A 27865-nucleotide genomic window follows, 5' to 3' on the forward strand; every position below is an offset into this window, starting at 1 on the left:
CTGATTCCTCTGTTTCTTTTGTTTCTGTGGTTTCTTCTATTTCGTCATCGGACATCTCCATTTCTTCTTCTCGTCTGATTCCCATTAATTCATCATTATGTATGTTGCGAATTTCCTAAGATTAAAAGTTATGCTTTGTAGGTGGGAAAGGTTAGAAAACATTGAATAAATGAACAGAGTTAAGGATAAGATGGAGCAGGGTTTTTTGACATGATAAAACTTCAGAGTACTCTTAAGGCAAGGGAAAAGGGGCACATTGGGGCTGAGACTGTCTTGACAGACAAAGCAGACTTTGTACATTCTGTCGTCCATAAGGCATTCTTTCCATATCCAGAGCTCTGGCAGTTGATGATTCTCATATCCTTCCTATGTTAGAAAGTACTGCTGCTCATGAAAGGCCTCTTACCTCTAACATGGATTTCTGGACTTTCCTTGAAGGATTCTGCCATTTTCACTTTCTCATGTCAAATCCTTTGAGTTTGCATCTTTCCATCCTCTTTCCTCTCCACTTACAGATTTACTCAACAGAACTGCTTTTTTTTAAAAAGATTTTTATTTATTTATTCATGAAAGATACAGAGAAAGAGGCAGAGACACAGGCAGAGAGAGAATCAGAGAAAGAGAAGCAGGCTCCATGCAGGGAGCCTGATGTGGGACTCAATCCTGGGTCTCCAGGATCACACCTTGGTCCAAAGGCAGGCGCCAAACCGCTGAGCCACCCAGGCATCCCTCTCAACAGAACTGTTAATCTAACTTTTGCAGGTTTAGAAGTTATAGCAAAAATGAGCCGTCAGGAGTGAAGAACTTCTATCCCTTCTATGGATAGTAACTATTCTCTGAACAAAACACAAAATCAAACCAAGCCAAACTCCTAACTACTTGATGTCACTGGAGAGTGAACAAAAGGAAGTATATCCTAAAGAGTTGCTGACATCTGGAAGAAGGATATGGGTCTCTCAGTTTTTTCAGGGCCTTTTAGTCTGACAGCAGACCACAGTTAGCAGCTCACAGGGTGGCTATATTTTTAATAGAAAACACTATCTTTATATCCTAAAGAAATCAAGGAGAAAGCCACAGAAAATTGAGGAGGGATCCCAGAAAGGAGACAGCCAAAGAGAGAGAGATATCCAAATTCTGTGTATAATATCTGCTCAAACTTCTGCATGACCCTTGAACCATGGAAGCACACAACAGATTCCAAACAACACAGCTAAGTCTAAAAGAACTGAGATTTGAGCTGCCATCTAAGAGATAAAATTTCCAGCTTAAATTCAGTTAAGTAAATTGACTGTTTTTTTTTTTTTAAATTTTTTTAATTGACTGTTAAAAGAAACCAAAGTCAGCCTTCTTTGGAAGAACATAACAGAATGAACATAACAGGATATAACTAGAACCTTAAAAGCAAAATATTCAAAAAGTGCAGGCAAAGTCCCAAATTACTTGACATAAAAAGAACTAGGATGAGATGATCTGTCTTGAAGAGAAAAGAAAATCAGCAGAGATCAAACATAAAATGAACCAGATATTAAAGCAGATAAGGAGTTAAAGCAACTATTATAACTATTTCAATGATAGAAAGGAAATACATTCATAATGAATGAAAAGAGAAACAGAAACTTTAGAAAAGAACCAACTGGAAATTCTAAAACTGAAAAATATAATTTCCAAAATAAAAGTTACCGGATGAGCCTAACATTACAATAGAGATAGCAGAACATAGAGAGAACTTAAAGAGAGAACAATACAGATTTATCCAATCTGAAGAACAGAGAAAAACTAACTGGAATCACAGAGATAAGAGATTAAATGACTCAGAATACTTGAAGAAAAAGTAATTTAAGATGTCTCAAATTTGATGAAAGACATTAATTTATATATTCAAAGAGCTCAGTGAACCCCAAGCAGGAGATGTGTGAAAAAGGTGTATCTAAGAACACCATAGTCAAACTGCTGAAAACCAGAACATAAAGAGAAACTGTTTAACTCTTTAGTTAGGTAAACTCATTGTGATAATCATTTCACAGTCCATGTAGGTCAAATCATAATGCTGTACACCTTAAATATATACAGTACTGTATGTTGGTTCTACTCAGTAAAACTGGACAAATAGAGAAACTCTTAAAAGCAACAAGAAAAAAACCAACACATTATATACAAAGAGACAATTTGAATACTTTGATATATTTTGGAAACAATATAGGCCAGAAGTCAGGGGAACAATATCTTTAAAGTACAGGAAGAGATAAAAGTACCTGTTTATTCAGAATTCTATATGCAGGGAAAAATTCTTTCAAGAAGGAAAATGAATTAAATCTATTTTCAGACAAATGTAAATGCAAGAATTTGTCATCCAAAATTTTGCACTATAAGAAATGCAGAAGAAAGTTCTTCAGGCTAGAGGGACGAGCTACCAGAGTAAACACAGATCTTCATGAAGGCAGGAAGAACCTTGGAAATGATGGAGATCACACTGGAAAAGTCACTTTAAAAAAAGTCAGCATGAAAACTGTGCATTTTGGAGCAGCTTACAATCATTTAGAGGCCACTTAACATCTGTCAGAGACTTCTCAGCATTGAGCTGAGAATTACTTGCCTATCTTAGCCCCAATTGGGCCATAATACAGGAAATATCCAAAGCTGTCTGGTGAAAATTGCCTCCATTTAGGGGGATTATAAATATTTCAAATAGGTTTCTTAATAATTAATGCTATAGTTAATCACTATCTCAACTAATATCTTCCTTTCTTATGCCATTTACTGGGGAAAATAATAATAATTTCCATGTCAAGATAAATTTTCGCCAGATAAATAAAAGTCCGTTTTGAAAATGCAAGCTACTCAATATTATCACCAGTAGTTACGATGTAATAGAAAAATAGGAGTAATAGAAAATAGAAGTACCAACATAGCATCTCTTATGTAGGGACATTACTTAAAATAGAAGAAAACAGTGACTTGCTTGAGAAAAATGAAGTTTAAAGGGCTGTGTCAAGAGAGAGATTTGCTATGTCTTATTCAAACTTGTTGCACAGAGAAGAAAAGAATTGCTCATTTCTAAGAATTCATTCTGTCTCAGGAGTCTGGGTTTCAGTTATCATCAAAGAACAGTTACGGGCAAGGTGATTATAATGAGGTTTGACACTGGCAAATTCAAATATTGTACAACTTGCAGAATCAGGAAAAGTTGTGGTTGTCCTAGTCACCTAACGAAAATGTAGCCTGTCAGAGGGTGTAAGCAGAGACCAACTTTCAATTCACAAACATGTCATCGGACTCTGGGAAAGTTATTGTGTTTCTCAGAAGAGTAAATTGTGTTCCTCCCAGGGAAATGTCCAAGGGCAAGAAGATCTGAGAGCTAAGACATGTCCTGTAGCTGCTCAGCACCCACAAAACATCTTTCTGCTTCCAGCTGGGCAAGAAAGAATAATCTCTTCTGAGAAGTATAAAAAGTTCAAAAACTGAGCGATATAGCTTATCTAGAGGTCTTTCACATCTTCAAAAAATCTCCAGAAATAGAAGGACCTATGGGTAAAATTTACCTCAATGCCTGAAAGTACTTCAGTAACCAGAGTTACTAGTTCCTTTAGTAGATAATGAAATGAGGGTAAAAAAACTAAGGGGACCCTTGTTCTCTGTTTAGATAGGCATGCAAATTGGCAGAGCTTAGAGCTTTCTAACCATCAGGGAATTCCCTTTAGCTACAAAGAAACTAAGCCCTGTATTATTACTCTCCTATAAATATTCCATACGAAGCCACGTGAAGGAGATAAAGGCAAAGAGAATATCACAGGTTAAAGGGCACCATAAGTAAACTTATGAGGAGCATTTAGTAAATGTATAAGTTAAAGCAAGTAAGTTTAAAAAATTTTTTTTAAAATTTATTCATTCATGAAAGACGCGGAGAGAGAAAGAGGCAGAGACACAGGTAGAGGGAGAAGCAGGCTCCATGCAGGGAGCCCGACGTGGGACTCGATTCCGGGTCTCCAGGATCACACCCTGGGCTGAAGGCGGCGCTAGACCATTGAGCCACCCGGGCTCCCCCAAGTAAGTTTTTAATTCTTTGAAAGCCTTACCTTTAAAGCACTTGATATCCAAGATACCTTTTTTTCTTTCTGGTTGGGTCAAGAAAGCTCTACTTTGGTAAGCAAATTCTAACAAATACCTTCAGAGTGAAGCACTAAAAGGTAGCATTTACCCAGGGAAGGCACTCCACCTAGCCAGGGTGTAGTGCAGGTAGGAGAAGGACTCTGAGTCACTCAAGTGCAGGCAGCAAGAGAAGTGGCTGCTTCCCAGATTTGCCTCCTTTACCATCCTGATACCTGGATCTGGTGCTGAAGCCCAAAAAGTGGCAATAACATGCCAAAACATTTTCCAGAAGTTTTCATTTGTAAATCTCTACCTGAAATTGACTGGGCTGTGTCAATGAGAGACACTATACTGAAAAAGGAAAGCTAGCACTCCTAAAGCATCTATACCATTCTCTTGCCCACAGTGGACCTCTGATAGTTTTCATTTAAACAGCAAGCTGCTAGTGATTTTAAAAAACTCATTATAATGGCTTTGAGTCTGTTTTAATGGTAACTTTTCCTGATGCTTAGAAATTTGCACACTGCTCCACAATGGAGGAGAAAGCTCTTTTATACAGAATCAAACTGAAACCCAAGACAGAGGAAAATGCACCGAAAGAATCACCTCTGTACCAGCTGACATTTTAAATTTATCAGAAAGTAAGCAAATCATGATCATTGCACATTAAGTATCTAACTCTGTAGTTTCATGAAAAGTTATGTGAACTTAAATTCATCTTACTCATGTGTTATGATAGGAACATGGTTATCAGTACAGCAAAGTTCCTTATTAATTGTGTAACAAAACTGTACTTACCTAGGCTTTCAACATTAACAGGATACTTGGTGAGGAAGGGGTCAGATGAAGGAATGGAAAGGAACAGATAGCTTCTACACTTACGTAGAAATTTGAATCTGAGATATCATTCAGTATAATGAAGCAAAGCACAAACACAAGTTCTTAATGCCTGTTGTATGATACATATGGAAATAAAAATTAGGTTGATCCAAATTGTGTTAGCAGGTGTCCTGATGGCTGAAAGCTAATAGCTAGTATTAGTACACATGGGTCCTAAAACAGGGTATGTGGATGACTTGAACATCTAGCTGCAAACAGTTCTTCAGAGTTTGGAATGGTAGGCTTGGAAATCTAGAGAGAAAGTTATTTTAGCAATCACAGTATCTCCTTTTACAAGAATGCTAGCAATTATCAAGTCCCTTTCCCTCTGTCCCAGTGGTATAAAATCTTATACTGGGGAGGTTGCAAGGGGGTCTGTTCTAGTGCCTACTGCTATGGCTCTAGTTTCTATATATCAACTAAGGTTTAACTTCTAATCTAGGCCAGCTTCTCGGTGAGAGAAACATGCAGGTTTTAAACAGTTCTATAGAAAAAGAGTTCATACAATACACAGAGATGTCAGTAAAGTCACTATAAACACGAATTTTTAGTAAAAAGGGACTAGCTTTCTCTTATTACCCTTTTCGATTGTATCAGCAGGAGCCCCACACACATATAAATAAGGAACATAAACCAATGAAAGACACATTAGCAAACTAGTATGCTGAGCATATGCTACCAAGATGAATGCCTGACTCCCTGAATGTGGGGACTTGTCCTTCTTGCTCCATAACCCTGCTCTCACCAGAGTAAGACACTATTGGCTGCTGGTAGGATGACAGTAAGACAAGGAGCAGGTAGTCTGTGACATGAGGAGATTACCAGCTAGGTTATTCTCAAAGGCAAATGGTAAAAAAGGCTCAACATCAGAAACTTTCATCTTGATGAAACCTCTGACATAGGGTTGTAGCTGTCATCCATAGGCCAAGAAAAAGCTGGTCTAGTTGATTTAAGTCACTGATATACTCTGGTTCTCAGTGGGATGTTCAGAGACAGCCCCAATTTAAGAGGATGGTTGTCACTTGCTACAGAGTTTCCTATTATTGAGTATGCAGAGGTTAAAAAAAAAGCCTGATTTAAAGAGGTATCCATGTAAAGTAGAAGAGGTCTTTTTAAGGTTTAGGAAATGCCATGTCAGAGGAAGGTCATTAGCTATATTCCACTTTCAGTAGTTTTACTTATCAAGATTGAGGTATTCAAGGTAGGACTTAATTTAATCCAATCTGACAGGCAGGAAGCATTTTTCTGCATTCCCACAGTCTACAAAATAAATCATGAAACATGTAGCTCTTGGCAAGTCATGCTAGTCATATCCCTTATCCTCATCACTCTGCCAAGGAAGGTCTGCTACAATATTAGGTGATAGGGTGGATAACTCTCATTCTCTACAGGCCCATTGAAATGTCCAGTTTACTGACTATCTTTACTGAGAAGGTAATTAAATTCAAGTATATACCCACCAGATAGGTAGGCTTGATAGAACTATAGTTCTTATAGAGAGCCTTGATAAATAATATTAATGGAAATATTTTACTGCAAAGTCATTTATAGAAGGGTTGTGGTCTGGGCAAGTCAGTGCTCAAATCAGAGGCTCCCTTCCTCCTATGAAAAGACATTATTATACTGGCAGGGCTTTCCTCAATGGCTATGGCAGTTGAGGCAGCTTCTTCCAACCCTGAGTATGGATACATGTGTACATGTATTGAAAAAAAGTAGAGACTTAATACTGCTTTTCTATAATTATAAGACATAATGAGCATTTTTTCTCAACCTTTAATTTTCTGAACTGTTCAAACTAAGGAGTTTGGATATTTTTAATTTTGATATTAAGCTCCACTCCCCTCCTCCCAACTTGATCACTTTCTTTACCTTTCTAGCTCCCTGAGGGCAAAGACCATCTCGTCCTGCATTGCCTGTCATAATGCCTCAGACAGAGAATGTGCTTTTTGTTAATGTTTGAATTGAACTGTGGAATTTTGTTTATTGAGCCTCAACAAAGTTGGGTATCCCTAGGATTCTAAAATAATTTTGTGCTACTGTAAGACAATAGCTCCCTGTTTTGTTCCTAATTTTCTTTTTAAAAATAATTTAAAATATTACTAGCTTTGTATGACTCTACTTATCCATTGGGCTGATGTCCTCAGGGAGCTCTCACTGATTCCCAGATCCCTTTGCTGAGCCAGAACTGATGGCTCAGAAACTATCAGTTTATGAACATGGTTTGGCTTATTTTCCTCTAAATGCTTTTCACAGTTTTCAAATTGTTGCCACACAAACTATGCCATGTATTCTCATGAAGGAAGGAAAGAATAGATGGCTATCTTCATTTTATAGGTTAGGAAGTTGAGGTCCACAAAGATTACATGGCTCACTCAAGAGCACAAGGCAGTTTATACCAGTGCTCCAAAAAGAATTTCTAGTCTTGAACTGACCACTTACTGGCTGTGTAAACATTTCTGCATCTCAATTTCTTCACATGTAAAACATGGCTATCATGCCTACTTATTATCCCTTATGGAGTTGTGAATGGTAAACTAAAATATTATTATTTGCCATTTAGATAGCATCTATATTTTTCAAACTCTACACATCTCTTATCTCATTTAATCACACAAGATTGGTTTCATTATTATCACCAATTTATAGGTGAAAAAGCAGAGACCAAGAATGGTTGACTAACTTGGTTGAAATCATAGGGCTGCAATGTGTCAGAGCTAAGATATGGATTCTCTGACTCCAGATTCAGCATTCTTTCCACTATACCACATCTCCTGGGAGGCTCACATAGGTGAGGCAACCAATGTGAAAGTGCTTTATGAAATGCAAATGCCTTACAAATGCTATGTAAACATTAAGGAATATTACAGCCTGCACTGCTAGAAATAACGGGACTGCTACCACACTAGCAAAGAGGACCCAGAAACAAAGTTGAAAAAGCTGCTGCATGCACAGACCAAAAGTGTCAGGGCTGGGTAAGGAAGTTGCTCACAGGAACAGAAGAACTTGAAGTATATGCCATTCCAAAGGCAGATCCACAAAAACAAACCTCCCATCTTGGTTTTTAATCTTGGAATCAGGATAGCAGCCTAATCACATCAGATATATTCTATGCTAAAAGTCACCTGAGCACAAGCACAGAGCTGTGTGTCAACCTTAATTTGAAATCAGAGTCCTCTGTTACCTTTAAAGCTGCCACCTATAATGATGGCTGAGTGGATTTGATAAAAGAGGCTCAGAAATTTCAATGCTCCAATGTAACACCAGGCAGCTTCCAGCCTCAACTGTCAAGATGCTCTAATAAATATAAGACAACCCTAATATTACTAACACTAGACACATGGGTCAGTAGTTATTGTACCCAAGACTAGCTAGCTTAGAGAAGTAAACTTACAATTTCACAGCTACAGTTTCACTAAGTTTTTCATCCAGCAGAATGCATTCAAGACAACACGTGCACATTTATTACCCTTTCGGCAGCACATGGTCTGGTCACAGTGACAGGCTAGAGAACACATTGTAGTGTTTCATTAGAGCCTTGTTGTGATCATGGGAGCTTGGCACTGTTTAATTATCACTAAACTCCAAATCAATAACTTGTTAAAGAAAGAAACTGTCCCCCTGAGGGGCTACCAGAGTAAAAAGTTACCAACCTCAGCTTGTTTGCACCAAACGCTGATGTTTTTACGCTGGGCTTTTGTGAAATGGTCCCATGCCTTTTGTTTGGAGGCAGAATGGTACACAGCTACTATCTGCTCAACTGTGGCATCAGATCAGCAGTTGAATCAGGTTGAGGTATCATCCAGGGATGGCAAAAGAGAGGAGAAAAGAAATAAGGGATGCATCAGGCTTGTTTTATCTTCTCAGGACACCACTAGGCTATGGTTGTGCTCAGAAAAGGTTACATGTGTTGGAGAACCATGATCTTAAAGAAAACTCAAAGGCAGAGATATCCATACACAGAATAAAGAAAGGAAACTCCAGAAGGTTTGGGGTGAAATGGTGACTAAAGTTTTAATACAGAAAGTCTGTATGTATTCAGGCAGGTGAGGTAAGGGTTGTAGTGAATGTGATTTAGTACTAATGACCCAGCACAGCGTGGCAACGAGCGGCTGGTTGTACCAGCTCCTTTGGACCACGGACTTCTTTCATAAACTAGCCTTCCAAAATGAGCCTGCATGCTTCACTTCAACAGAATCCACCCTTTTGTTTTTCTGAGGTATATTTAACCAGAATCATCAAATCAGAACCTAAGATGAAGGGAATCTATTTTAAGTCTACATAGATAGGCTCGTTGACCAGAGAAATAGAAGTTTTGTGGAAGAATACTGTAAGTGCAGTCCAAAGAGTATTTTTCATAGTCTCTTAAGATGTCAAACAGAGAAATGTATACAAATATTCTAGTGCTTTTACCTAACCAGTTCAAGAGGAGGGAAAATTAGACATGACTTCTCTGGGAAAGGAACAGTAGGACTAGAGCCTTTTCCTGGGTGGATGTTCACAGTAAGAAAATCCAGAGGTGTTCTTTTTTTTTCTTTGCAGCCCTGATTGTATCCTATGAATGATTTAAGGATTTATAGTCCCATGATGCTTGCTGCTCTTTTTTACTATTTGTTTTGAGGTCCTAAAAACATGTACTTTCTCAGCCTGGATTTTAGGCCTGTATATATTTTCAGTATAAAAATGGAAAATGAAAGAACTCTTCTTTAATCCTAATTATGTGAGTCAAGTGTGGGAAGTCACATATGAGAAGAGTGGGCCTTAACTGTTTAAAGCCAAATAATAAAGCTATACCCTTATTCTTAAGGTGAATATAGTTCTTTACTCAAAATATGTGTGCACATAGTTGTATAATATGCTGAACTAAAAACATCACTTAAGATTTTTTTCTGATCTGTCTCATTTAAGAGACCTTGAAAAGGTTTGGAGTAGTACTTCTTTTTGAAAATGGCCATTTTGGTGGCTTCCCATTCCGCCCACTGTCTACAACATCCAGAAAAAATACAGAAGTAGAAGAAAGTAAAGGGAAAACAATAGGTAGAAGTAGCAAATTTGGTTTCTATTCAATCACCCTGGGAAACATAATTATACTTTCACTAACATGTAGTACCTGAAAAACATAGTATGATAATGATGCAAATCTGAAGCAGAGAAGCTTACAAATGCTGATGCTGCCTTCTAACTTTCACAATGAAATACCAAACTTTCCACTGAGGCCTGGGGATACTTATCACTTACTTTTGAAAACAAGCAAAAGTAAAAGCACAAGATTATGGTCTAGCTGTCAGTGTTTCTAAGGAGCTGAAGGAGATATACCCAAAAAAGTAAACATAGGAGGTACCCACATGTATCCCGTTAAACTGGAGCTCAGGCATTTGACAATATAAGGAGAGCACAGGGCAAAGAAGGGATCCTTGCCCCATGCCACAGGATGGCTCTTTGTAGGCCTGGCTCTCATTCAGAGAATGTGGCACCTAAGTGAAGGGCGCTCTCACCCTTCCACAGAACTCTGACTTCCACTCACATTGAATGAGAATTCCGGACAGGGCCTGCTTAAATTTCTCCTTAGCTTCTTCCATGTCTTTCTCATGGGCAGCTTTCTCGTTCACCAGGCGGCGAACATGGCTGTTGGCTGACTGGATCATGGAGTAGAAGTTGTTGGCACTGCGACGGTTCACCTCTCCTCGCTCAATCCAGGTGAGCAAGGTCTGCACAGCTTCTGAGAATTTGGAATCATCTGAAGAGAGAGGGTTTTTCAGATCACTAAACATAACCACGTCTCTATCTACCCAACATGCTGGTAAGGAGGCCGCCATGGCTCATTGAAAGTGCTTGTTAAATGAACTGCAGAGCTTGCCATCAGGGAAATACAAATCAAAACCACAAATGAGATACCGCCTCACACCAGTGAGAATGGGGAAAATTAACAAGGCAGGAAACAACAAATGTTGGAGAGGATGTGGAGAAAGGGGAACCCTCCTGCACTGTTGGTGGGAATGTGAACTGGTGCAGCCACTCTGGAAAACTGTGTGGAGGTTCCTCAAAGAGTTAAAAATAGACCTGCCCTATGACCCAGCAATTGCACTGCTGGGGATTTACCCCAAAGATACAGATGCAATGAAATGCTGGGACACCTGCACCCTGATGTTTATAGCAGCAATGTCCGCAATCGCCAAACTGTGGAAGGAGCCTCAGTGTCCATTGAAAGATGAATGGATAAAGAAGATGTGGTTTATGTATACAATGGAATATTACTCAGCCATTAGAAACGACAAATACCCACCATTTGCTTCGACATGGATAGAACTGGAGGGTATTATGCTGAGTGAAGTAAGTCAATCGGAGAAGGACAAACATTACATGGTCTCATCCATTTGGGGAATATAAAAAGTAGTGAAAGGGAACAAAGGGGAAAGGAGAAAAAATGAGTGGGAAATATCAGAAAGGGAGACAGAACATGAGAGACTCCTAACTGTGGGAAACGAACTAGGGGCGGTGGAAGGGGAGGTGGGCGGGGGGTGGGGGTGACTGGGTGACGGGCACTGAGGGGGGCACTTGATGGGATGAGCACTGGGTGTTATTCTATATGTTGGCAAATTGAACACCAATAAAAAATAAATTTATATAAAAAAATAAATGAACTGCAGAGGATGAGGAGCCATGTGTGTGCACATGAGCACACAAGAGCACATGCAGGCAACCCGAAAGAATGAAAGACCCAAAAAGTAGTCAGATTGGTTGGATTTTCTGAAGAATTTTCAGAAGGAGAATTGTTCCTTCTTTTAAAAAAAAAGTTTTCTCTACTGATAGTTTACTGATTAGAGTAGAAGTTTACTGATTAGAGTTTTCACATATTGCAGATTTCTTAACCTCCCTGATTGTGTGTGTGTGTGCATGTATATACCGTATGAATTAGCAATGAGAGAACTTCAGAATCCTACAGTCCTGTTTTTTTAATAAGGAAAAGTAAATTTGAGTCTTGAGTTTAACTTGAATTTGATAGTAACTTTATCCTGGAACCATGAAATTATAGTGTTGGAGGGAACCTTAAGAAAGAGTTAGTTACATGGTTAGTTCTTTAGGTATAAACACTTACATTTTTGACCTTTTATAGCCTCATTCCTGCATTCAGTCCACAGCCCCAGGTTTTTCACTCGGTCCCAGTCACAATCTATTTTGATGTAATTAATTCTATTTCTACATTTCTCCACATCCTGCTTCTCTTGCCTGAGGAACCCTCCAAGTAGATTTCTGCAGCTAGTTAGGAGTTGTTTTCTGATGTTAAAATAGTAGCACAGCTTATCCAAAGCTTCTGGTTCAGCTTCCTGAGATAGGCACTTATAAATTCTGCTGTTAAAGGCTCCTGAGAAAGAGAATCCATTCACATCCAACTAAAGGCCCCTTCTAGGGCTCTACATCCCTGTCTAGCCAGAAACCCTTATATCCCTGGAACTGTCTCTCACTGTGATTTGAACTTCTTGCCTCTTGCCATTTTTCAGTGCAGACATGTAATGACAGGTAAACCTCCCCTTTATAGCAGCTTTTTCTTCCACTACTTGCATACAATCTTTATGTTTGCTGCTCATTTTTTGCATCAGGTCCACATAACCAACACATTCATCTTTAAAAAAAATTCAAACCGACTTGTTTGGTGTCCTATGAATATGATGTTTTACCAATGCTTTCCGCCCTTCTAGCTTTTCAAAATGTACCATTATTTCTGTGTCTGTACTCTGTGTTTCTCTTCTCTTAAAGGAAGGCAAAATCAATCCAAATGAAGGATTTCTTAAATGTGTGAATGAATCTCTTAGGCTATATGTTACAAACAAGTTTGGTGAATGAGACCTATTTGGAAAGCGGAATTAGCAGCATCTTGCTGAGTCTAGAGCACAAGAATCAGGGAAAATTCATACCATTAGATCTGGGTTGGTATCATCAATAAGATCAATAGGACAGCAGCATTCATCCAATAAAATCAACCATACTTGGAAAATGAAAAAGACTGGATTGGAGCACCTAATGCAGGAGCCCAGGCAGGGCAATTAATATTAAATTAGAATAATGGCTCTGAGAGTCAAGCAGGGGCAACAGAAACACAAACAAAAGGGAGCATTAGCAATGTCTCAAAGTCTGCATAGTCACTAGGTGAAATAAGTTTGGCCATTTTAAGTATTTAAAGAAGTCCTCTTTTGGTTGGTTGCAGTTAAGTCTTTGAGCGATCTAAGAATAGACACAGTGATTGATCACTCTCTGGGCCCGCATTTTCTCATCTGTGGAAAGGGAGTTTGTGTGTGTGTGTGTGTGTGTGTGTGTTTACCAGAGTTTTCCAGGGTCACATCAACTTCTATCATTCTGATTTAGAATTCAAAACTAACTTGTTATCCACAATGAAATCGGATGCTGACAGGTCCTAAGTAATGAATCATAGCTAAAATTCTCTGATGTAGAAAAGTGGGAAAAAAGAATCTTGTCCTCTTATGTATATAGAGAAAAACACCATCTCTTGAGGCAATGAAGGAACCCAAACCCCCTGGGAGTGAGGGACAAGTTTTTCTGCTTCTTCAGTTACTTGGTATACCTCTCTAATCTGCAAAACTCCAACACAAGAATGCTTAGGATCCATTAGCGGGAAATTCAAATTATTAAATGCCAACAACACCAATATATCTATTAAATTTTCCCAAAGAGTTCTTTTAATCACAAAGCTTAAGTGCTTTCTGTACCTTTTAGTTTTTCAGCAACAATGCTGCATTCATGATCTGAATAGTGAACCACTGGTGGTGGGGATGGTGGGCGCAATCTTTCTTCTTCCATCCTTCTACGGTGGCGCTCCTCCCTTGCAAGCATACGCTGTTTGCATTCCCACTCATACAGGTCATCTCGAGCCTGTGCAAAATCAACGTGGAGCCGGCCTGTGTCCTTCTTGTCAGTGCTAGATCCCAGGCGAATGCGATAACCTGAGTGCACCAAGAGGGAGAGAGAGGAGTATAGGAGTAGCTCAATGAACTCTTTTCCAAGTTCAGTGTTTCAGATGTGGTTGCGGCAGGTGCAAGTGACCACATAACCTTGAATTCTCTCCCTACTATGGTAGGTGAACCATCAAAAGACTTGGAGTAGTTTCATTTCTGATAACAGTTTACTATTCTATGGGTTAGGTCAATCTTGTTCTTAGGAATTCTATTCCTCTATCTGCCACCCTATCTCTGGTAGAGGGAGGCTCTATGGGTAATGGTATTAAGAATGAGTCTTATATGGCACCATGGGTTGGAAAGAATGGGAAAGGTAGCCTCAGACTGTGATGTCTTTGGATAACTTCAGGAGTGTCAGTCATATCACCACGTAGAATTTTGATAAAATTTAAATGGATCAGCTTGGCATTCTGGTCCCCCAAACTGCTTCTTTGATGTATTTGACAACCGTGAATCACCTGTTTTACTGGGAAAAAATGGATATGATGGGGAGTGGTCTGTAAACCAGGTGATAAATAATTTGGGATCCTTCAAAAAAGAGGTATGTGCTGGTAATATAGTGGTATAAGACCAGGATTTAGAAAACCAGGATTCAAGTCTATACCTCTACTTTTTGTGCCAGCTGTACTGGCCAAGTTAAATTTCTTAACAAAAACAAAAAACATTAATGTTTTATTGATTTTTTAAGTTTCAGAAACTTAGCTAGCTGCTTCCATATACGTTTATTTCCCTTCATTCTCAGCATAAGCTTGCAGAACAACTCCTGCCTTAACTAAAAATATGGACAATATATATGAAAAAATGGTTTTTAAAACTTTGGACATTGGGCGATGAAGACAGAGATCACCGAGAAACATGGAGCAAATGAAGTGATCCCTATGATTTCTCCAGTTTATTACATAGAGAGAGTTTCTAGGCCTCAGCACAGGGAGGGGAACTCAGTCAGACCATGGTGAGCTCCCTGAAGAGATTGAACTAGGAATCCAGGGAGACTATCTATGGCAGATAGAGTTTATATGGCAGCACCTGGAAAGAAGAAAGCTATACAGAGAAAGAACTTCAGAGATCTGTGTGTGTAACACTCTCTGGAGCTCACAAAGGACTGGGAATAGTTCCTTTCCCCACAGCCAGAGCAGAAAAAAAAAGAATATTTCACAGAGTGTTGCCTTAGTGGAGAAAAATGAGCCCTAGACTAAATCCTGCCCTGGTTCTGCTGAACCAAGCTTAAAAAACAAGACCTAAAAGGATAAAAATTTTTCCAAGTTACTTAACTGCATCCCAGAACAAAGTTCAAAGATATTTACAGGAATGGAAAATATCTGGTACCCAATATGGTAAAGTTCACAATGTTTGGTATCCAATAAAAAAATTACCTAATATTCAAAGAAGCAGAAAAATCATAAGATTTAAAAAATCAGCCAATCTAAATAGACCCAGAAGTGATAGAGAATATAATTAATATACAAAGACAGGAAAAATTACTATAATTGGATTCATATGCTTAAGAAATTAGAGAAAATGTAACCATATTAGCATGTAACAAAAAATACATAAAAAAGAACCAAAACCAAATTTCTAGAGATTTAAATTATAATGTCTGAGGTGAAAAAAATTCACTGAATAGGACCAAGGCAAATTAGACACTGCAGAAGAAAAGGTTAATGAACTTGAAGACACAGCAATATAAGCTATTCAAAATGAAATATGGAGGAAAAGGACTGAAAGAAAATGAAAAGAGTAACAGTGAGCTGTGGAACAACTTTAAGGGGCCTTCTACAGTCTAACTGGGGCCATGACTGGAGAGAGGGGAGGGAATAGAACAAATATTTGAAGAAATAAGGGCATAAAAATGTCCAAATTTAATGAAAACTCAGAGATCTAAGAATTTCAATGAAAGTTAAGCACAAGGAACATGAAGGACATTACACCAAGCACATAATAATCAAATTTCTCAGTACCAGTAATAAAAAGAACATCTTAAAAGCTGCCATAGACTTAAGAAACATTATGTGCAGAGAGACAAAAAGATAACATATTTCTTTGGGAACAATACAAGTAAGAAGATAAAGAAGTAACATCTCAGAGGAAAAATAAAACTGCCCACCTATAATTTTACATCCAGAGAACACATCTTTCAAAAATAAGGGTGCAATAAACTCTTTTTTGATACATACAAATGCTGAAAGAATTACTCAGGAGCAGACTTGCACTATAAAAATTGTTAAAGGAAATTTAAGCACAGAGAAAATGATACCAAATGGAAATGTGAATCCATACCAAGGAAGGAAGAACATACAAAATGTATGATTCCATTTATATGAAACTCTAGAAAATGTACACTAATCTGACAGACAATGGAGCAGTGGTGGTCTGGGGAGAGAAGGGAGGGGTAGGAGAAAGGATTCACAAAAGGAGTATGAAGGAAGCTTTTGGGGGAGGTGGACATGTCCATTATTTTGACTGTAGTGATGGTTTCACAGCTATATGTATGTCAATAAAACCAAACATCATTTTAGAAATATGTGAAGTTGTCAATTATTACACTTCAACAAAGCTGTTATAAAGAATAATACCCCTTACCACTAAAACTGCTACACATTCCTTTTATTTTTTAAAGATTTTATTTATTTATTTATTTATTTATTTATTTATTTATGAGAGAGAGAGAGAGAGAGAGAGAGAGAGAGAGAGAGAGGCAGAGACACAGGCAGAAGGAGAAGCAGGCTCCATGCAGGGAGCCCGACATGGGACTCGATCCCAGGTCTTCAGGATCACGTCCTGGGCTGAAGGCAGTGCTAAACCAATGAGCCACCCGAGCTGCCCCCACATTCTTTTCAGAAAGAGGAAGAATAAATTTCATAAGCACATTTTGCTAGGGATCTTTACAGTTTACAATGCACTCTCACACTCAGTCATCTTATTTGACCATCTGAGCCATGAGAAAAATGGCTATTAATGATTACCTTGCCTATTCTCCTAAAATCATGGAGAGGATCAAATAAGAGGATGACATGAAATGAAAGCGTAGTATAAACACACGACAGATATTGTGATGGTATGAGATTGGTATACCGTGCACAATGACAGCTCCCTAAGATACTCAATCTCCAATAGAAAAAAATGGTATTTCTACATTCTCAGCCCCTTTTCTAAGAGATTTTTGTTTGTGTTAACCTCTTTTTTTTTTAACATGTGGGAGAACAGCCATCTAATTCAGATTTCTAGCACTTATGAGCTTTCAGGGAGCAGGTTCAAATTTAAAGGGCAAAATTTAGTTATTTTCACATCACTGATTGCAATCTCCTTTCCTCTGGAAGCCTTGAGAATATTTCCAGGAAGTGGTTGTTGCCAGAACACCGATTTCAGTGATGTTTAGATGGATATCTCCTGAGCAGCATCTTTTATATACAACTGTTCAGAGTTTTTCAAGACTTTTAAGTTCTTATTAAAATAGTCTATTGTAGAATGCTCTATTATCATTCCTAAGTGCTGTCAAATCTTCAGTACATTTTATAGCAGTTAGCAAATGTAATAAGAATATTCTACATCTCAATAGACAAATTATGGAAGCAGCCCATGTGTCCATTGATAGACGAATGGATAAAGTAGAGGTAGTATATATATGGAATGGAATATATATGATGGAATATTATTCAGCCATAAAAAGAATGAAATCCTGCTGTTTGCAATGACATGGATTGGGCTACAGAGTATTAGGCTAAATGAAGTAAGTCAGAGAAAGACAAATACCATATGATTTCACTCATATGTGGAATTTAAGAAACAAATTTAAGAAAGCAAAGGAGAAAAAAGAGAGAGACAAACCAAGAAACAGACTCTTAACAATAGAGAACAATCTAATAGTTACCAGAGGGGAGATGGGTGGGGGGATGGAGGAAATAGGTGATGGGGATTAAATAGGGCACGTGTCGGGATGAGCACTGAGTGATGTATGAAAGTGTTGAATCACTATACTGTAAACCTGAAACTAATAGAACACTATATGTTAACTAACTGGAATTAAAATTTAAAAACTTAATAAAAAGAATTTTCTACAGCTGCTTCCTCCTCTCCTTCTCTATGTTAGCAGCCTACTTATTCAAACCCTCATTACATTTTCCCTGGCCTATTGCAAGAAGAATCTAACTGACCTCCCCTCCTCCTAGATACTGGGGATTCAAAGTTAAATAAGACACAGTCCTTTCCTTTAAGAGGTTCATACTCTGGTCAGGGAGACCAATGTATAAAGAGACAGTTTTCGCATGGTGCTATAGGTGTCATGCTAGGAGAAATCATTGAGTACTGTGGAAGTACTGAGGAAGGGGTGCCCAGACCAGCCTGGGACACAGTGGGGAGAGAAGTCAGAGAAAGCTTTCCAGAAGATGTTATGCTTGAGCTGGAGATTTGGGGTGTGCAGATGTATATATGGCAGGTGGGATGGAAAAGGTAATTGTAGCCAGAGGAGAAAGCATATAGCACCATGGCACATTCTGAGAACTAGAATTACCTTGGGGCGGATAGGACATGGTATGTGAGGGAAGAACTGAGAGATAATGCTGTGAGGTAAGACAGATAATCAAGGCCCTTAGATGTGATGAGTAAGCAGTTTTGGACAACTGAGAACTACCAAAGAACTTTAAAGTAAGAAGTTGGGTGGAACATTCATTTTTCATCTCTGAAGGCAAGAAGGAATATACCATTAAGCCCAAACTTATCTGCCACAGATGCAAATGCCCTGATCCCCAATCTCTGCATTATGCCTGGTGGGCACATCACTCATGACTAAACACCTACCAGAAAGATAAAGGGCTTTGTCCACCATGTATTCCTCAGCAAAGCGAATGTGACAAAAGTTCTTTTTGCTCTTCCGAATAGCAATGATCTCTCCACACTGTTCAAACACTTCCACGATGATCTGCTCTGTCCCATTTTCAGGCAGGCCACCCACAAATACTGTTTTGCACCCTGGTGGTCGTTCTCGAGTTGCAGGAGGTGGAAGATCTGAGCGGATTACAAAAGCATTTGAAATTAAGATGTTTGTTTGGGATAGATCTCTTAGAAATCTAACATATCCCAGAGATAGCTTATGGTCCCCATCAAAATTTGGCCCCAAGAGTGCCAGAAACATGTGGCCTCTAAGGCTCTCATCTCTGCTCCACAGCACATGGAAATCATTTTATTCAATGGTTTGGTGACCATGATGTCTAAATGACAAAGACTCAGACCTATCTGTCTGTCCCATCCAGAGTTCTTTAATTCTGTTCTTTACTTTTGTTGTGACAACTCAGCTATGCCCATTTTTCAGTCATTTCTGCTAAGAAGATGGTTGAGGGGAAATCCATTCACTTTAAATTCTTACTTTCTGGAATTCTCAGAACCAAGGTCCCTGAGAGAAAGGTTGTTTAATTCCATTTATAGTTACTAAATTCTCTCTGTTCATGCTTACTGAAAGAACTGTTTCAGAATTAATTTGACAATGATGGGGTAAACATTTACAAAAATATTTATGAGTACCAGAATGATTTGGCTGACAAAGTCAGCCAGACTGTAAACCATCCTTTCTAGTTTTTTTTTTTTTTTTGTCTTTTGATACTAGTGACCTCTTCCTCAAATTTCTGGTTGGAGAGGTGAGGTCTAGAGCCAATTGTGAAGCATTTAGAGGGAAGGTTGAAAGAAAGCAGAGAAAGTAAGCTCATCTACGAAATCATTAACTAAAATGAGATAAATTTGGCTATAGAGAATCATTAAAAACCTACTTAATGAGATGATTCTCCCTCTGCTAAAAATATGCTTTCTACTTACTCATGTTATACATAAAGCCTGCTATATCTGCCAGCTCCTTCTTGCTATTTATATGTATTCAAGCATTTCCCAAGCAAAATTCTAAAGTTCATACCCCAACAAAACAAAGTATGATGGTTAAGGTTTTTTGTTTTGTTTTGTTTTTTAGTGTTTTTTTTTTTTTCTGCAAGGATTCATTTTGTGTAATCCAGTCCTTCCATTCAGCTCTTTACAATAATTCTCCCAGCTCAAGATTTGGAGAGCTCAACAACTAGTGATTACAGCCCCCATGCAAAAATAAATGAGTCTCACTTGTAGATCAGGCCAAGGTCTCCACTTGACACTTATCCAAGTTGGCAAGCAGATGATTTGGGAGCTTCTTTGGGTATGAGAATCTCTAGCTTCCTCATTTTGCTACCACCGTCTGTCTTATCAGTGTGGCTCAGAATAATCAGGTTCTCGTGTTGCTCTCTTTTCCTCCATTTAGTCAATAAAAGGGGTAAAGGGATTTAGAGAACTTACGAAGTTTGTTGTTTAAAATTTTCTGTCATTTCAAGAACTCACTGTATTGGTCTTTTGTTCTACAGGAGAAGTTTAAAAGGAAAAGGAAGATTACCCAGTGAGCAGGAATCTGAAATATCTTAGTCATGGGCACTGGAGTTATTTGATTTTAGCCAGAAAGGGGGAAAATGAGGTCCAGAATCTCTTGAGACTTCTGCTTCTGAGTTTTAAGAAATGGAAGGGTTCTATTATCACACTTCCAGTGATTCTCAACTCTGACAGCACATTAGAATCAACTTGGAAGTCAAACAAACAAAAAATTCCTGGGTCCATTCCAATGAGTGATTTAATTAGTCTGGGGTACAGCCTGTGCAGTATTTTTTAAAGCTCCTCAGGCAACTAATGGTAGCTAGGATTGAAAACCACTGACTTGGTCTAAACTTCTCATGTTATAGACAAAAACCTTAGCTGAGTGAGGTTGAGTGACTCATTCAAGGTCACTCAATTAGAAAGAGAAGGAACATGAGCCCGGAGCAGGTAAACCTAGATTTAAATCTTAATAATAGTCTGTAGGATCTTATGAAAATTACATAACCTCTGAGAACCTCATTCTTTCATCTGTAAAATAGGGATACTGTCTTCTACCTTACAAGGGTTTTTGTAGGGTAATCAATAATCTGTCTATATTGTAAGTGGTACAATGCCTAGCACTTGATAGGTTCCCAACAGATAGCAGTTATTGTAGTGTTTATTATTATTTACTCTTGTAAAACCCGGGTTTCCTAATTACCAATCTGAGGTTTTCTAAACCCTACCACAAGTCTGCAGTAGAGTGGTAGCTTAAGGCCTGGACTTTTAAACTACTAGCTCCTTGCTTTATCCAGATCTTCAGATAAGGTTTGGTTTGGGAAGGAGTCACTCTTCTCAGTAGAGGAATCTATAGCTAGGAAGACACATATGATTTTGACCATGGAATACAACCCAGCCACTGACTATATAGGTAAAGAATTTTCAAGAGTATCCATACAGTTAGAGCCATGTTTTCAAAACAAGGGCTTTAGCAGAAAATCCTGTTTAGAATCCTGAAATTTGCTATTTAAGGAATTTGATGGTAAAGAAACTTTTTGTGAAGCAAATGATTACCTTTTTATATTATTTAAGTTTGCTTAGTTCAGTCTACCTTTTGGTCTATTGAGAGACTCTAAGGAATGTCTGGTTACCACCACAGTTAACATATAACACCAATATTTGTGGAATTTAAAATTTCTGTGATGAAGTCATCACTTTATTCAGATGCTGTGATTATTCTGTGGTAACTGCCAAGTAAGAAAGCATAAAAGCCACTAAGAGTAGTGTCAAGAATGCTGGGGATTTATTTTCCTTGGGTAAATGGAGAAAGCCTCTTTGATAGCATTTGCTGAGACACTCAATAAGGCAATGGGCTGTACTGTCTTCCTTAGTACTTGTTCTTTAATTAACAGCTCAAAGCACTTTGTTGTCTGGGCCTGATTTTCTAATCTCACTGAAATACAGTGATCTGGGCACAGCAATGATAATTTCATATGAGAGCAAATTCAAAATCCACCTATTAATCAGGTAATGTGCCAAACTCTTCTAACACCCCAATTACCAATCTGGATAAAGAAGAAGAAAACTTCATATAACATGACTCAAGAAAAATGAGAGTATAAACAATTTTAATCTCTGGTAATGGAAAAGGAGGAGTTTCTAGCAACTCTAATTACAACTAAGCACCTACTCTGGTGAGCTCTGTTGGGGCAATCAGCATTAAGATTCGAGTCACTGCATCACTTGCCATCAGGGAAATACAAATCAAAACCACAATGAGATACCACCTCACACCAGTGAGCATGGGGAAAATTAACAAGGCAGGAAACCACAAATGTTGGAGAGGATGTGGAGAAAAGGGAACCCTCTTACACTGTTGGTGGGAATGTGAAATGGTGCAGCCACTCTGGAAAACTGTGTGGAGGTTCCTCAAAGAGTTAAAAATAGACCTGCCCTACGACCCAGCAATTGCACTGTTGGGGATTTACCCCAAAGATACAGATGCAATGAAACGCCGGGACACCTGCACCCCGATGTTTCTAGCAGCAATGTCCACAATAGCCAAACTGTGGAAGGAGCCTCGGTGTCCATCGAAAGATGAATGGATAAGGAAGATGTGGTTTATGTATACAATGGAATATTACTCAGCCATTAGAAATGACAAATACCCACCATTTGCTTCAACATGGATGGAACTGGAGGGTATTATGCTGAGTAAAATAAGTCAATCGGAGAAGGACAAACATTATATGTTCTCATTCATTTGGGGAATATAAATAATAGTGAAAGGGAATAGAAGGGAAGGGAGAAGAAATGTGTGGGAAATATCAGAAAGGGAGACAGAACATAAAGACTCCTAACTCTGGGAAACGAACTAGGGGTGGTGGAAGGGGAGGAGGATGGGGGGGTGGGGGTGCATGGGTGACGGGCACTGAGGGGGGCACCTGACGGGATGAGCACTGGGTGTTATTCTGTATGTTGGCAAATTGAACACCAATAAAAACTAAATTTATTATTAAAAACAAACAACAACAACAACAACAACAACAACAACAACAAAAAGATTCGAGTCACTGCTGATCTTTGAGAATTGAGGCAGGGGGCAGCATGGAGGACCTATAAACCACTTGCATGTATCTTGCTCTTCAAAGAAGCGTCATGGATCACTCCACTGGTTTGCCAGAATTTACGTACTGCAAAGTCTTAGAGTTGATTTTATTTGACAGCCCAAGCCTGAAGGTCCCCTAGACAATCAGCAGGGGTCAGGTATATTTTAATGTAATTCCAACTGATTGGAAATAATCAGAAGACTGGTGAACCTTCATTAATTCTCAATTTACCCACTTTCTCCAATTTTCTTTATAGAGGCCAGCTGTAGGAGCCAAAAGGAGGTTGGCCTATTCTGAAATAGGAAAATGAAAAAAACTGTTTTTTTCTGGCTCCTCAGTGCTCCCACGTCCCCATACACAGATAGCAGGTGATATTCCACCATTTATTCCACATTTACTGTTAACTGGATAGTAGACTCAAAATGCAACCTCTCTATGCAAAAGATCTATCAGCTGGAGTAGGAGGAAAACCAGTAGTGTGGTATCCTGAAAGCCAAGTAAAAAAAACATACCAATGAGTAAGGAGTAATCAACTGTGTCATACATGGCTATTAGGTAAATTAGGAAGAGAATTGATAATTGACTACTGGATTCAGTATTATAAACTCACTAGAGTTCTTAAACAAGGGGCATTTTGATAGAGGGTGGGGCAAAAACATAAATGAAGAAGATTTAAAAGAGAATTGGAAAAGAACTGGAAATAGTAAACAGGGCTTTTGTACAGAAATGCAAACTTCTTTCTTAAATTTCAAAATGTTGGAATTCCTCAGGGCACTGTGCTTGTTTGTCATCTTTTCTTGATCTGTATAATCTCTCTAGTGCTCTTGGTCACTATTACACTTTCAAATGATGCAATATTTCAAAAAGGACGAAGGGTTCACTAGTACTAAAAGTAGCAGAGAGAGAAAGTAATTTAAGGGGTAAGAATTGTCTACTTGCCCTAGTACCTAATATTTAAGTGAAAATGCATTAAAGTGATGAATGATTAACTATTGTTTTAATTTCAGTATCTTCCTAGTGGAAATGTTCCTGGAGAAGACAGGCTTGCAGTTGGGCCTTAACTTGACTAAGGAGTGGGTAAGTGGCAAGTAGAAATGATGGATTGAAGACAGTCACATGAAGCATACCAGTGAAAGGCTTCTGAAGTCAGGAGTTGGACTTGGCATTTGTGGGCAATGGGAGCCCCAGGACTTTTGAGTTCTATATATGAACAAGCACATGGATGAAGTGTCAGGTGGGAGATGGGGTAAGGAATTGATGGTAAAGATACTTTCTAATGAAGCAACAAGACAGAAGCAGATTTGATGGGTGCATAAAGAGACTGTGAGAGTCTTTAAATTACAGGACTTTATTGCTGAGAGGTCACTGAGTATAAGAGAATATACCAGAGGCAGAGGCAGAGGCAGAGGCAGAGGCAGGCATAAGTACTGGGGTTTATAATCAAGGCCTTATCAGACAAGGCTGGTAGGCTCTGGAGAAGATAAAGGTTTCAGCATATCAAAGAGGCTCTAACTTTTAGAGCATATCAAACCCCTCTTCCTATCACACCTTTATAGTCTGGGGGTGTTAACAAAAATGGTACTTACCATTCTTTCAGCACAGAAAGAAGGGAGCCTTCTCCATTAGTGTTTCCCCCACACAATCTACCTGAGCCCCCTTTTAACAAAATCCAAGTTCTAAGCAGGAAATAGAACAGTGGCTTACTTTAAGCTGTGTCAGGAATGTTATTTTTTTAAGAGTTTATTTATTTATTTATGAGAGACACAGAGGCAGAAACATAGGCAGAGGGAGATGCAGGCTCCTCACAGGGAGCCCGATGTGGGACTCAATCCCAGGACCATGGGATCATGCCCTGAGACAAAGGCAGGCACTCAATCCAGGGGTCCCAGGAGTGTTGGTTTTTAATTCAATTCCAAAGCCAGCTTCCTTCCCAGAAGCCACTTTACTGGCACTAATTGCTTTGTCAGTATTCTTAACACAGAGATGAAGAACTAAAGGATTGAGCCATGAAGGTAAAATGTTCCCTCTCACTCTGTGGCTCTTCTAGCTCAGAACAGAGAAGGCATGTATAGGTGGGGAAGGATAAATGTATTTGAGGGGTGTCTGTTTCTTTCTTTTCCTAGAGACTACCAAAAATTAGAGCCTCTTAAAAAAGTTAGAGCCTCTTTAAGCCGTGCATATCTGTATTCCTTTAAACACTGCCCAACAGTGTGATCTATGTGTTATATACAAGGTATCTGTTATTCTTTGGAAATTCAGTGACTGAACAGCCTGTAAAGTCATCTCTTGTACTCAACCTAGACATTACAGGTTATGAACCATCCTCTTACGCTGGACTTGATTGAGACAATGAAAGCCTAGTGTAGGCTGATTATGTGATACATGGATGATTAAACCAGCAGGATGCTACCTTTACATAAGTAGGAGGTTTTAATACTGGAAATGCCTCAATTCATGGCTTTTAATGTGAAAAAAGGTAGTATCAGTGATGCAAAGCTTTCTTGATTCCAAAAGAAACACACTGGAAGAAAGGGGAAAAAAGCCCGCTGTCCATTTATAAGGTCAGTGGCAGTACTGGTAAGAGACAAGAGTACAACAGTGCCATTCATTCACCTACGCTCTAAACACAAATCCGGGAATGGCCACTTGAGCTGGGAGGTAAGGCCCACTATGCCATCTTATTTCTCCATTTCCTAATTCTCCTGTGATATACTAGCTCTTCTCCCAATTTGGTCTTCTGAGATGCTAGCCTCCTAGATTTCTTACTGGCCTGGAAGGAAGTACGCTGCTGACAATCAAGTTCAAAGACCCGGAGAAGGCATTAAAAACATTTTTCACTAGGAAAAGGGGCCAAGGTGATTTGCTCAACTAACTCTGACTGATTTTAAAATCCTCACAGTTTCGAGCAGATTCTAAGTAGAACCTGGGTCTCTGCTAGGGCCTGATTCTATGATAAATTGATTCCTTCCTAAGGTGGGAGATGAAATAGTCATCTGAAGTCACATGTCAGAAGTTATGTTTATTGTGATAAGGCAAGTTCATTTGATCTATGGCCTGAACCCTTGGATGTGTCCCTTAACAGCTTTAATCTCAGCATGGTGGTGGCCATGCTTCCATAAGTAGGCCACCCAGCACCACCACTAGAATTGTGGAAAAAGCTTTAATGAGTTTTGGGTCATGTGCAGAAATAACTTCTGATCTGCTTAAAGTAAATAAAACCCCAAATAGATTCAGGAAAAAACGTTTGAGTCAATTATTGCTGTTATATTTTAAGTGAAATATGGCCACCATATCTTTGCATATGTTAAGAGTCTAAGGAGAAACCCATTCATTACTGACAATGATCCCTAGATCATTGCCACATGAATTTCATTGACTGGATGGATGCAAGTGGTATGACTTAGTCTCAGTATTACTCTTTGCCCTCATTGAAGTTAAACCTCACCCCACTGTCTGTTGCAGCTCATCAGTTAAATAGCTGTAGTTTGAGTGATGTGTGAATAGCTGGTAGCAACGGAGGATTCTTAGCACCAAATATATATTCTCATGTGCCATAGGTAGGCTCAGACACACTCTATTACTGCCATCATCAGCATGTAGGCCAGTTATGAAAAAGAGAGTCTGCAAATGACAGTGTTGAACAATTTGTATCAGGTGTCTCTTTTTGTATGAACACACTTGAATTCCTTACCAGATGGCGTTAGAAACATATTTTATCATTTGTACTACAATTAGCACACAGAAATCTACTGTTCTGTGCATAAAATTCAGCTGTGCCTACTAATAGAAAATTTTCCTGTCTTCTGTTTTCTAGGTGAAGCTTCTTACATACATCTATGAAGCCCTTGGGTATTCTTTTGAAAAAGAAGAAGTGTTCCTAGACACCAAAACATTGTGACTTGTGTGGAGAAAAAGCAGAATATTACTTGGATTTGGAGGGAAAAGCGTGCAGCTTTTACAGTGTATGATCTCTTTTACTACTGGCATATCTGGTGGAATTGGAGGAGGCACTATCCCCAAGCCAGGCATCATTGGAGTTATTGGTGGAATTCCAGTCATCATTCCAAGAGCAGGATCAAAGTCTAAAAAAGGAGAGAAAAGAGAGAACAATAAACAACAGCAGGCAAGGTCAGGTAGAGGTAGAATATTACCTTATAAATTTCAAACCAAGGATCTTTCTAAGACAGAGGCAAAATATTTAAGAAAACATGGCATTGGCATTACCAGGTCTTAAATATTATATTCTACTTGTGCATTTTTCTTTTGTGATAGGGCTGTTTGTTTTTGCCTGATCAGTCTATTTATCTCTATATCTCATTTTGATATCCAAGGCCTTTCATACTATGACTGTACCTTGTCTGCTGATCTTGTCTTCCACTGGGTCCCAACACACACCCTCTGCTCCATTCAGACAAGGCTTCTTGCTATCCCTTGTAATACTTCTTGACTTTTTTGCAGTATTGCATGGTGTTAAGAACATATAGTTTTGGGAATTAGATCTGGGTCCTCCTATTATTTGCTTCTATTATTTTCAGGATGAATCTTTTGAACCTTCATTTCCTCGTTTGCAAACCCCTACTTTATGGGGAGCTGTGACAAATAAAATGATGAATGTAAAGTACTTAGCATAATGTATAGCACAAAAATACTCAATAAACAACTGTTCTCTGTGCTTTTGTTCATGTTGTTCTTCCTGCCTGGAACCATTTGAGCCTCCCCAAATTCTCCCCATACTTACAGGCCTGCCTTAGAGAATACTTTAAGGCCATTCTCTCTGAAGAACTTTTTCCAGATAATTCTGGTTCACTCTCAACTCTATGTTGAAAATCTGTTCTACATTTGTTGCCACAGAATTTCATTTTATTTTGCATCATATTTTCATTTAGGGATGCTTCTAGGATATGTAGGGGCCCTCAAACAAATGTTTTTCTGTGGGGCTCATCTATATACACCATTCGATTCATACCAAATCAG

The 27865-nt window shown here is 38.8% G+C and overlaps 1 protein-coding gene and 1 long non-coding RNA gene across 34 annotated transcripts in view; one reads left to right on the forward strand and one right to left on the reverse strand.

The window, feature by feature from the left end:
• ENOX2 (ecto-NOX disulfide-thiol exchanger 2) overlaps positions 1-27865 on the reverse strand; it is a 263608-nt gene that overhangs the window by 24502 nt on the left and 211241 nt on the right. For all 33 annotated transcript variants that reach the window (XM_026018096.2, XM_026018095.2, XM_072743777.1 and 30 more), the window contains 6 exons: positions 26818-26973; positions 18726-18932; positions 13686-13919; positions 10487-10699; positions 8616-8722; positions 1-115 (listed from right to left, as the gene is read on the reverse strand). In XM_026018096.2, coding sequence (XP_025873881.1) covers positions 1-115; positions 8616-8722; positions 10487-10699; positions 13686-13919; positions 18726-18932; positions 26818-26973 — 1032 coding nt within the window. The remainder of the gene's footprint in view (positions 116-8615; positions 8723-10486; positions 10700-13685; positions 13920-18725; positions 18933-26817; positions 26974-27865) is intronic.
• LOC112934625 (uncharacterized) lies at positions 114-27563 on the forward strand. The gene is made up of 4 exons (XR_003238001.2): positions 114-4044; positions 10575-10659; positions 23899-23968; positions 26706-27563. It is a non-coding gene; the product is annotated as an uncharacterized lncRNA (long non-coding RNA).

This window comes from Vulpes vulpes, chromosome X (genome assembly GCF_048418805.1).
Source record: "Vulpes vulpes isolate BD-2025 chromosome X, VulVul3, whole genome shotgun sequence".
NCBI classification, from domain to species: Eukaryota; Metazoa; Chordata; class Mammalia; order Carnivora; family Canidae; genus Vulpes; species Vulpes vulpes.